Genomic DNA, 12,398 nt, shown 5'->3' with positions numbered 1-12,398 from the left:
TTGCAGTACTCCTGTTTGTCTCATCACAGTTTCAGTGTTCATTCAAAAATTCAAAGTAGTATAACGCCAGTCGCCCCTCTTGTTTTACAAATTCGTCACATCCAGCCGTTTCTGAAATAGTGCGATTTTTCCTGGAAATGAAGCCAACGAGTCCATATCAAAGAATCTCACATCTCTTTGGTAACCTCCGATCTCTCTGTTTTCCCTTGTCTCGGCTATGTTGTGAGAACTCGCCATCTTCCATCTCATCTGTCTCAGCAACTTGCGCATCATCATTTTCCGTTTCTTTTGCCTTTTCTATCTTCTCTTCGTAATCCTCTCTGATCTCTGTGGCCAAAGCCTGTGCTTTTTTCAGGTCCTCATCAATGGAGCGAACTTGGCGAGGACGTAGGAATTCCAGTTTGAAAATCGAAGTCGTCGTCTTGGCCTTGTATTCGTCCCAGTGATGGGTGTGGATCGACCTAAAATGATTCCAAAGCCATGGACCGTAGTACAGCGCCGGGCCAGAGCATGCAAAGACCATGAAGATGACCCAGGTTTTGTGAGATGAAGTGTCTTTCAAGTAGACGCCCAGTCCGACTAGCAGGGTAATGACAGCAACATTGAGGAAGAGGCCAGGAATTTTGATCATGTAAGCCGCACTCGCAGACGCCGAGTGCCACCTGTTTTTATCATCCAGCTCCTGCATTAGTCTCTCTAGCTCGGTCATATCGTCAGTTCTGCGGCTCTCTTCCTCCACTTGTTCCTCAATCGTACGAAGTTTGACCATTTTCTGAGCTATTTCTTCGGTTGTTGCGATATCCGATTTCTTGCTCTGCTTGCTAAGAAAATCCTTGACGTCTTCGTTGCTGAGTAAGTTCGTCAGCTTCTGCTGGAGCCGACATGCGAAATACACAGATAACGATGATGTGACGAGGCTAATGATAAAGGCCGCCTTAGCCGTGTATCGGGTGTAGTTCAGATCCTCCAGCGATATTGCGGTCACGGCTACCTGGGCGACAATCGCTGACTGCATATCTGTACGTTAGTTCTTCGTGCCTGTACTCGTCTGTCAACGGTAACTTACCGCCACTGAAAGCATCGTGCAATCTTCCAAAAATTGCTTCTTGATTTTCATCGGTCCATCACCATTTTCCCGAAGTATGTGATCCTCGATATGGCGTAACACATTTCCCGCATCGGGCCAAACGAACATGAGTATGATAGCAAGGCGTGAGTCGCACCGCTTACATAGTTCCTCAAAATTACTAATCACCGGTTGGATGGTGTACTTCTTCGCCGTAGCCAGGAAAGTTTTCCTATCCCGCAACGGGCCCTCTTTCAAATGACCAAGGAGCTCAGACGACCGCATGTTCTCTGTCATTGCTGGCTGAGTAACTGGGTGCGTGTCAGACTTGTGAAGGGCTGAAGAGGGGCGTGGTTTTGAGGTACAAGACTAGTCTTTGACAGCTGGCACGCAAACGCCTTTCCCCGAACAGCAACATTCGTCGATTGCCGAGCAAATAGCTATTAAACACCCCCCCCCACATAACGCGATAGCGACAGAATCATCCAGCTTTCAACCGACAACACACCATCCCACGCGGTCCAGCCAATCGCCGAAGCCGCTCATGCAATCCAGCCAGCACACACTCCCGCCCGCAAACCACCGGCATCAACCGTCCCTCCCAACCTAGCCTCGCCTCCAAACAAACACCTCAATTATGCTGACGAAAGGCTGAGGAGGCGAACGTGGGATGTATTAAGCTACCCAAAAGGCAGCACCGAACACCCCCTTAGCAATCACCCCTCCCTCCACCTACGTCATCAACAACCCCCCCACAACCGCCAACACCGGCGCATACCCCCAATGCGCCCACTCCCCTCCCCCCGCCGCTTTACACACCGCCCCATCCACGCCCGCGACCGCCGACCCCGCGATCAGCATCGCCCCCGTAATCTTCCTGCTGCCGTAGTACAGCGGGACCAGCGTCGCCAACCCCCAGAATATGTCGCGCGCCCCGTACACGACCATCAGCGCGTCGACCAGCTCACGCGCCGGCGGGTCGTACGCCGGGTACGTGAACGGCTCGAAGAAGGAGAGGCCGTGCGAGGGCCGCAGCATGGCGTTGATGCCGAAGATGATGGGGATGAGGCCGAAGGCGGTGGCGGCGAGGCGGAGGAAGGGGGAGGAGGAGATCGGCATGGTGGGTTGTTGGGTAGGTGGGTTTGGGGGCGAGGTGGTGGGTGATGCGAGGCGCGCGTTTGTGGTCGGAGATCTGGATCGCGTTGGGTGTCAGTGTATGTGTGGGGTTGAGCGATTGTGGGGGCGGGAGATCGACGAACGGTGTGATTGTGGGCCGTTGGGTTTTGTTCAACGTGGCGATGAGGTGGTTTATTTTGGTGTCGTATAGATCGTTTGGAGATGGGGAATATTGCAAAGATGAGAAGTTGGAGAGCGACGCGTCGATTGCGGGGAGACGCGGCTGCCTAAAATATGTCTGACGCGCTGCACGTGCTGAATAGCCTTCCTCCGTTGTTGGTGGCTGAGAGGCGCTAGCACAGAACGGGGTGCTTACGTTCCTTCGCTTTTTAAATCCTGTGATAACATTCCTGTGTTGATTGGTGGACGCGATTAATGACTGGGGCGGGAGATATTTCAAGGACTTCAATGATTGTGATATCAGAAAATGCGTGACTGCCACATGCATGCTTATCGTATACTGTCCGTCAAGGCACTTCAAATTTATGCTTCATTGTGGACATTGGTTTCCTTTCTATTTCCACGGCGCACGGCCCCAACTTCACGCCAGTTTTCGGACGCGGCCATGCATACCCCTACAAGATCGAACGAGATATGCATGGCTGAAACTGCACCTCAAGCGAAAACCCCACATTCAACCTCAGCCTCGCTCCCACATCTAAATCCACACCTACTTCAACGGATCGCACCGGCTAGAGGTCCGCTCTGCGGCCCAAATCACATCTGCCATTTCGGCGTCCAGCATGTCGACCTCGTTCCCTTGGAAGATCAGCAGGTCCCAGACTCTCTCGACGCTATGGGAGCCGCAGGAAACATCACTAGCAGATGGGGACAAACTCACTCCGGAACTATTTTGGAAGTGGGTCGACATGTGCAAGGACGATGATGACTTCGGCATGCTCGAAGATGGCTGTCACATGCACGGGGCGGCAGATCAACAATCTAATCACGCAAATCATCAGCACCACTTTGAACTCGATCCCACTTGTGTGTTCGACCGGGAAGAACACCTGGGAAAAGGAAGTTTGGGGTCGGTTTCGAAAATGAAGATCAGAGCTAGCGACATCGTTTTCGCATGCAAGACTTCTACGACTCGGAATGATGTTCGAAGCTTACGGAAGGAAGCCAAAACACTACGGACACTAGATCACCAGCATATCGTGAAGTTCATTGGCACCTTTACGCCTCCCGGGAAGAGGTGGCACCTGTCACTGATCATGTCCCCCGTCGGTGAGCAGAATCTGGAAGATTTCCTGAGAGCTCCGAAAACTCTTGAGCAAAAACCATGGTTAAGAGGCTGGATTCTGTGCCTGGCGTCAGCCTTGTGCTATCTACATAGCAACGGAATCAGACACGAAGATATCAAGCCATCGAACATCATTCACCAAGGGGACAAAGTTCTATTCACAGACTTTGGGTCTTCCACCGAGTTCAAGCCCGAGATAAAAACATCAACGGATAGCCCGGCATACGGAACACCCAGGTACCAAGCTCCAGAATTTCATGACAAGGAACAAGAGCACGGGGCCAGATCGGACATATTTGCTCTCGGTTGTGTGTATGTCGAGATTCTTACGGCAATGGCCGATGGCGATGTCCACGATCTTCACATCTTCTGTGAGGAACAATCTGTCAAGACTAAGCAACCTTCAAATGTCTTCCTATATTCCTCCGTGGTCAGATTTCTGGACACTTGGTTCGCAAATTTGCGCCTCCCTGTTGAACTAACGATCATCTGGAAAGATATCGTCCAACTCATGCTACTTGAGGATCGGAAACAGCGACCAACCGCAATTCAAACCCTCCAGCTTCTACAGACCGGATTTATTCCCTTGGTGCTGACGAACAGCCGGAATTGTTGCAATCAGAAAAGTTTGGAGCATATTATATCTGAGGATTTACCTCCAATCTCGAATCCAGGTCAGGCAATAAAGCACTGTCAAGTTCCACCTCCTCAAGTACTCTGCTAACAGACTGATAGGCCAGATCATAAGAGAAATCTGCCGTTCCACTCGGAAATTTCATTCTATCGACGAAAACATTAATCGATTAGAGCAACTGCACTTCCTCCTAAGATTGGGAGTTTGTGCTGCTACCCTCGAAAGAAATATTACATTGTCAGCAGAGTTCGTGGAAAGTTGCCTTGTCAACACATTTGCATCACAGTCATCCTCTTCTGTAAGCAAATGCTTTCTGCAAGTTATGCTTCACTACCGGGTGAATATCCATGCCCGTGGAAGAACCTTCATGACACCTCAGGCTTTTTGGAACATTGTGGGACTCTCGAGTGGGCAATCGGGCTCTCCACAACCAACTATCCTACCATATCCGGCGTCCTCAATGCTACAGGCTGCAGCATGGTGGGGCCATAAAGATTCGATTCACATCTTGCTCGACAACGGCGCTGATCCCAACGCTGGGAATGAGTCCAAAGGTGCCGCGTTGCATGCTGCGGCTTGGCAAGGCCATGCCTCCATCGTCAAAACTCTACTTAATGCCGGCGCCGATCCAAGATTGGAATGCTTTAGATTCGACACCTGCTTATATGCTGCAGCTACACGAGGACATATCTCGGTGGTCCAGATTTTGATTGATGCTGGTGTTGATGTCAATCAAAAACCTAGACACCAATTTTCTCCAGTCATGGGTGCTGTAAAACATGGACACTCTAGAGTGGTCCGAACATTGTTGAGCGCTGGCGCTGAGGCTGAATCTAGCTCCAAAGGTGATATGACATTATCTTTGTTACTGCACGAGGCTGCCCTTAAGGGCCATAATGGCATTTTACAGGACTTGCTCCAAGCTGGTGCTGATCCCAATGCAGAGACTCCGGGTCGGTGGCGGACCGCCTTGTTCGCTGCAGCCGAATCGGGGAAACCCTCAGTTATTCAACTTCTCTATGAGAGTGGAGCTGAAATTGACAAACGAAGCCGGTGGGGCGATACAGCTTTAATAGCTGCATGCCGAGAAAGGGAGTTGGAGTCTGTTCGGATGTTGATCCAATTGGGCGCGGACGTCAATGTAGACGCAGGTGTACACGGAACTGCTCATGCAGTCGCTTCCAAACATGGCCACCAGGAGATTGTTCAGCTGCTTGAGGAGGCAGGAGCTCGAAGCACGGTTTAAAGTTAGACTTGGGTACAGCTCATTGATAGCATGTGCGGTTGTAAATTGAACTGAAGGCACATTTGAAAGGAAAGACGAGAATGACACTTTTATGCAGTGATAAAGGAGGTAAGATTGTAGGTAACATGGTACAACCCACGAATACTCTAGACCACAACGCACTCATGGGGTCAGAAGAATCATGCAACAGTTATCGGAACTTTGAAAATACTTCCAGGCATACTTCGAACCTTCAAGTGAGAAATTCAGCGCAATGTTGAAAGACTCTCTGGGGTCTTCAGTACATACGGCAAAATTTTCCAGAGTATTTCAATGGTCTGGACGTATTTTTGTGCCTGTGTTGCACCGGAATTTCATAATATGGCTGGTGTATGTCTTAGAACGGCAGTGGAGATTTCGAGGAATCTCATTACGCAGATAGAGCTGCTCGAGATAAATGCGGCTGCGGTATGGCTTAGTGTGGCGATTCTCGTGTGGCTTATAGCTACGACGATTGTTGTAGCAGTGATGCAGCGGGGGTACTTGAAGAACTTGGATAAGGATATTGAGTGTGTCGGGGACGTGCTTGTTCTGGTTGCAGGAAGCGAGAGGTTGCTGAGTCTCGCACGGAAGAGGCAGCTAGGGGAGTTGGAAGATCTTGAGCAGATAAGGACTAAGCTGGGTTGGTTCAAACATGGCAGCGGGCAGCAAAGGTGGGGTATCGAGGTGGTTCAGCGAGAATAGTCTGCTTGGGTTTCTCATTCGTTTTGTGCATGCACCTTGTAAACTATTTCAGCACACCTTGGACGACAGTTATCTTTACATCCATCCATTCTAGGCCATTGATGAAAGCGAAATTGTATCTTTTGTTGATAAAAGAACATACATGCAAGAGTCAGCAGCTCCGTCATTTATAGCGATGAACATATAGCCATTGCCATTAAGCGCGGTCCCGAGTGCAGAGCTAGCAAAGGAGGGAAAAGCCAGGGTACCGATAGGAGAGCGGAGCCGGGCCAAGGTTGATTTTAGATGGCGATGGATGACGGCACGCGCAATGAGACACTTGTTGCGATTGAGGCCGTTTGCGTGAGAGGGGACATAAAGAGCAATGACGGACGAAACGGCACCCTGTTGCACCAGCCACCGATGAGAGCGCTAGCAGGTCTCACAGTGGAGAGGGGCTCCTGCTTGAGTTTGCCGAGGGGCCAATCGGATTTCTCATGGATTGCGCAAATGCGTGCTACGTAGCAGCCGACAAGCTTACCCCTAAAACTGGAAAGATGGTTGTTTTCAATAAGCAAAGATCTTAGAGACGGCATCGCCGAGCAGGTAACAAGGATTTTCGCACCCACACCTTTTGCTCAGTCCATTTTGTTACATATGCCCTAAGCCTCATTCATTTCAGCTGGCATGCCATGGCGACTCCAACAGGTATAAATAAGCGAAGCCAGGTCAAATGACAAACAGATGTTAGCACAGAAATTTTAGACCATAGACGTAAGCTACACGTGATGTCAGCGCTAGCTGCAGAGGCCAGTCTCAAATACGGACTGCTGCCTTTTCATGTGCGCGGTATTTCCGCTCACCTCTTCTTTGCATCAATGACTACCCCAGAGCCTGTTGCTTGCTCTTCTTTAGCCCCTACACATTCTGTTTCATCACGAGGTTACTGATCCCGGCCTTTCGAGCGACTGCTTTCCTGTAAGATATTTGTAGTTGCCGGCTTTCCTAGGAATCGCTTTCTCTTACCATTATTTTGTACATTCAGGATTCCTAAACGCCGTGTCGCGTTGTATTGTACTGTTCAGTAGTATCTGCTTCCGTGTGCGCTGCGGAAATCTGTCTCTTAAACGCCTGATCTGCTACACGTGAAGGCAGACCGTCACGTATCCATGGATCACAAAAGCCGCCATCAAGACCTTCGTACAGATAGGGATCTGTGTAGGACATGCTCTGCCTTAATCGACGATGCGCTCACAGGCGATTTCTCCAGAAAATGGAACGTTTGGCAAAAGAAAAAGACCCAGCAATACAGTCTAAAACATCGCGACCGTGATTACTTCAAGAACTTGAAGAGACCATGTTGTCCTTTATGTGAAGTAATCATGCATGGGCTGTGGAATAAACACAATCCTTGTGCGCTCAAATCTGACCAATGTTGGGACCTTTGGGTTTATATTCAAAAGCTTGAGAACCAAGAAACTCTTCCTTTGGATGAACTTACTCTCTGTTGCCACCCCGGAGTGGCTGACCTTGAGGATACAGCCGGGAGTTCTGATCCCAATGGCTGGCTTTTGCAATCCTGTTTATTGCAGCTTATCCAGACAGAGAGAGACGGTACGACAACCCAGGATCTTCACATTCTTCCTGATGTACCATGTGGACTGCCCTTTAAAGAAATGAGGGGATGGATCAATGCTTGCATGGATCGAACGCATGGGCACGAGGGTTGTCGGCGACTGGACCCAATTCTTCCAACAAGGATCGTCGACATCGAAGCTATCCCGCCCAAAATAGTCATCACAAAAGGACTTCAGGAACGGTACATTGCCCTCAGTCATTGCTGGGGAGGGCCGATAAAGACGAGGTTGCTTATGAAAAATATGAGTGAGCTTATCAATCGTGGAATTTCTGAGGAGACGATGCCGCCCACGTTTAGGGATTCCATCTTCCTTACACGAAAGCTTGGTTTTCGATACTTATGGATTGACGCTCTCTGCATTATCCAGGACGACAATGACGACTGGGCCAAGGAAGCTGCACGGATGTGCGACGTGTATGAGCGTGCATCGCTTGTTCTCGAGGCGTATAGCACTTCTAGCAGCGAAACTGGCCTTGGATTTCGAAGGAGCACTCGTGTTGCAAGCAACCGTGAGGGAGATATTTATGCTCAGCGTTTTGGGATATCAGATGCCGACACCGACAAGCCTCTAGGGAGCAGAGGTTGGACACTTCAAGAACACACCCTCGCCTTCTCGACTCTGTCGATCGGACGTGGCTTGTCCATGTACACGTGCCCGGGTGGATTCTACTTGGAAGGCAACTGTGGGCACCTCCAACCAAAGAAAAACATCACATCTACCAATCTTGCTCTGCTGGATCAGAAAGCGAAGCGAGGATCGAGTAGTAATATTGCTCATCAGGAGGATGCCTGGCGATATCTGGTTGAAGATTACACTTCCAGGGAGCTCACCTATGCGGAAGATAAACTCGCTGCCATCGCAGGAGTAGCAGCAAAGTTTGAGAGCGGTTTATCGAATCTCCGCAAACTTTCTCCGGATAACCGTTACGTCGTAGGGTTGTGGACTGAGAGTCTGCTCGGAGATCTGATGTGGGCATCAACTACCGAACATATTCTTGTCCCCCGTGTAGACCGCGCACCGTCATGGAGTTGGGCAGGATGGGATGGAGTAGTTGATTGGAGATTTCAGCGGCTGATCCAAGACTGCGCACACTCGAAAGTATATTGTGAGATCGACATGTCCGCTCTCAAGATATCTGATGAGCAGAAAACTGCCAAGCAGGTCTCCGGAAGCCTGGTCGTATCAAGCTTACTTGTCCCTATCCATGACAATCTGAGAAGGCCGGTATTCACGGCGTCGAAGTCATTTAGCAAGTACAACTTGCTGCCGGAGAACTTGACGCCGGCACTCGGCGGCCGATATCGCGAGATGCAAGGCATCATCAATCGAGACTCAAACGGCCCTTGTTGGGCCCTGAGACTCTGTGGTGGTGTACCGTGGTGGGGTGGTGCTGGAGTATTTACAGCATTCCTGATTCTAGAGCAAGCATACGACGAACGAGGAGGTACACTCTCAGATGTATTTAGACGGATCGGCATTGCCGTAATTTTCTACAATCTCGCTTCGGATGAATACGAGGAGGATAAGTGGCCTTATTTGGTGGAAGACTGTATTGGATGGGCCGGTGAAGACCGAAAAGTCACTATAATATAGTGATATCCTATTGTAATCGGTGATGGAAACGAAGTGTATTGTCTGCAATGAATAGGTGGCATGAGGAATGAGAGGGTGGCTAGCCGGGTGGCGGCTTTATACCCTGTATAGCTAGCTAAAGTAACTACAGCGTGGCTACAGTACATAGTACAATTGTATAACCCGACATTGCTTCTTACTTTCTGGAGGGTTTGTTTGGAGCCGAGCTACTATTTAAAAGTTCGTTACTCCCATCCATGTTTGAAAACGGCGGAATTTTTCACATAATGATTGGCGCATCTGACTGGTAAAGCACACAGTTGCCTCAGTTGTCAGACGAAATTCACTATAGCCTCATTCATACATAGTCAAATAGGCCATTTATTTGTATATTCAGATTAGATTAACAATTACATCCTGGCGCCCCTAATTTAGCGATATGCAATGCTCTGCTTCCTGTCGTGGGTCCCCAAATTGGCTCAGCCATGTAGACCGCCCTCATTAATTCATTTCTGTGACTTCGAGTTGATTTCTTTGTCTGGCGTTCGTGTTTGTTTGCTTTCAAATGTGGCCCAGGAAATTTACGGATTGTACAACAACCAGCAGCCGACGAAGACGTTTATAGCTTTCGTTCCCAGAGAGTCTGCAACGGCTTTTGAAGATATTTCCTGAACGGTTGCCTGAAAGCGCTGACAAATGAAGCCAGGCCTCCAACCAGAGGTATAAGTTGCCCCGTTGAACGGACGTCGTATACGCCTTGCATGCCGGCTGCGCTAATGGTAGCCTCGATGAATGCAATCGAGACGAAGACCGAGGCCGAGGTGAGGAATATGATACATTGCGTGCAAACCATGAAAAGGTGAGACACATTGTGCGTCGAGTCGCCGTTCATTTGGTCTCGTAGTTTTGGGAAGGCAATGCGGATGAGTGTTGTAGAAATGAGTTCGAAGGCTGCGCAGACCGTGAATAGAGTAGTGAGCCCTCGTAAAGCTGAAAGAGTCCCGTCCTTAAGAAGATGGCGTCCAAAAAAGTAGATGAGGTGATCGCATGACTCGGTGTGTTCACCGGAGGCAAATGACCACCAAATCCAAAGCGAAAGACCCAAGCAGTAGCCTGACATGACGACGTACAGACAATTTGCGAATAATCCTCTCGTGGAGTCCTCCTCCACCGGTGTAGCTTCCTGTGAGCGGACCTTCCAGTTGTAGACGAAGCGGCGACCGGCAACAATTATCGGAAGTGTGAAGGCAAAGACGAAGCACATAAGCATCATGATGTATGCTTCAGCCAAGTTGATTAGGCCGTCGTGGGCCGCCACAGTGAGCCCAATCAGTAGAGAGAAACAGAAGATGCTGTCTGCAACAAGGATTTCGAAGAAGTCGTTCCATGTAGGCACATCAACGATCAGGGTCGTAATCCACTGCAGGTACACGCCAATTCGTACTCCAAGGCCATAAAAATCGGAATTTCCCTGAAAGCTGGGGCAGCTGGAAAGCCGGCGGTCCAATCGTGACTCGTGTGTATTGTCGGATAGGGGGATTGCGCCGCTGAAAGGGCTCAGTATGACTAGTAGAGCCGCGAATTTGATGAATCGGATCATGGTAGGAAGACTGGAGTTGCGATAAAGGTAATTGAGAGTTGCGAGTCTCGAGTGATGGTTAATACGAAAGAAGACCAGAAGGCCCGGGGCAGCTTTAATCAGTGAGAGTTTCGTAAAAAAAGCAAAAAGCGGTGAACTGAACAGAGATGTGCTAACATCTGCAGTGTAAACAAAGCTAGTCCATGTGTGGGAAGGTCTTCTAATCGGATCGTCGACTACTCATTACGGTAGGATCAATTAGGTTTTAGAAAACGCCCACATCATATAAAACGCCACCGTTTCCCCTGAAAAACTACACGTATATGCCTATAGCGTAATTAGTGCCTACTTCTTATTTAATAGACGTTTACTTAGCACGGATAATCTTTATAACGGCTAAGGTACTAAATCGTAAACTCTACTCCGATGCGCCGTTAAGCCACCTTACTTCCTTCATAGTAAGTACTCAGAAACCACAGTAGGAATTTTTTAACTTGCGACAAAATCGGCCACGACTTGTCTGGGTACTCCGGAACGCGTTCTGGAGCGATCCAGGCACGCCTAGCGCCTACGCCGCCTAACTAGTACTTCCGCCACTAGAGGCTTGCACTATCGCCAAATAAGACAGCTGGCCATAACTTCATACAGAGAGGGTCGCTTTTGGGCGGCAGGGTGGCAATTGGGTTTTTCGCTGCAAATATGGGTCGCTTTTGTAATTGCATCAATTTGGAAATCGAAAATCTACGGGGCGATATGAGCTATAAAACCACGACAACAGCTGTATCAGTTGATTTAGATGTTGTTTCATTCAGAGTCCGATAGATCCCAATTCGTCTGAACTCAGTACAAGCTTCATCAGTCGATTCCACCAGAAGACCGATACGTCCGGGGTTGTTGTGAAACTGGACGCACAATATATTTCTGGCGACTTTCTTGTCCTCCGGGGAACAGTGAACTTTTGTTAAGTAAGAGCTCCTTTCGTCAAACATCGCATCAAAAGTGTTGTCCAACTCATCCACAATCACCATATTACCGAATCCTCTAGGATCGTTAGCAACAGACTTTGCCCTGCTTACGAACCCACTGAGCTCAATTCTGCCTTCAATTTTGAATTCAGAGCCGATGGAAAGGCCTTTTGCAGTGGCATTCTGTATGGACACGCACTCTGGATGGCATACGTGCTTTGCCTGGTAAAGGTGAGCGGATGACCAGTTCACCTTGGAGACGGCAGATGCCCATGACCAGGAAGGCGCCATGCTGATCAAATCATGATTTTCCCCATATCTTGAGGGCTCCCATAGCAGGTCCCAGGAAAGATTGCTTCTCCAGAGCCCAGCAATATCCGTATCCTGGGCTCCACGCAAATTTAGAAAGTGAGCACGTAGGCCAGAAAGCGCCACCAGTCTGTCCTGTGGCTTGGTAAACTGCTTCCCCGAATATTCCTCGATAAGATAGTGCCAGTCCTCAAATGTAGGTGCCTCGGGCAGCTTCGGGGAAAGGTCTTCATAATAAAAATTGTCCAAGCAGGCATTATCAT

General features: G+C 49.3%; 2 protein-coding genes across 2 annotated transcripts; both read right to left on the bottom strand.

The window, feature by feature from the left end:
* Positions 1-157: 157 nt before the first annotated feature.
* LTHEOB_10044 (Integral membrane protein) lies at positions 158-1,363 on the bottom strand (the record flags this gene model as incomplete). The annotated part of the gene is made up of 2 exons (XM_035506646.1): positions 158-1,009; positions 1,067-1,363. The coding sequence occupies 2 exons, from the start codon at positions 1,361-1,363 to the stop codon at positions 158-160; spliced, it is 1,149 nt and encodes a 382-aa protein (XP_035368356.1).
* A 435-nt stretch (positions 1,364-1,798) lies between these two features.
* Positions 1,799-2,185, bottom strand: LTHEOB_10043 (uncharacterized protein; the record flags this gene model as incomplete). The annotated part of the gene is made up of 1 exon (XM_035506645.1): positions 1,799-2,185. One exon carries the CDS (start codon positions 2,183-2,185, stop codon positions 1,799-1,801), a length of 387 nt encoding a protein of 128 aa, XP_035368355.1.
* Positions 2,186-12,398: the final 10,213 nt, after the last annotated feature.

Source organism: Lasiodiplodia theobromae (genome assembly GCF_012971845.1).
Source record: "Lasiodiplodia theobromae strain AM2As chromosome Unknown scaffold_35, whole genome shotgun sequence".
Lineage (NCBI taxonomy): Eukaryota > Fungi > Ascomycota > Dothideomycetes > Botryosphaeriales > Botryosphaeriaceae > Lasiodiplodia > Lasiodiplodia theobromae.
Note: the sequence above shows the minus strand (reverse complement) of the source record. Positions and strands in the feature narration are given on the sequence as shown.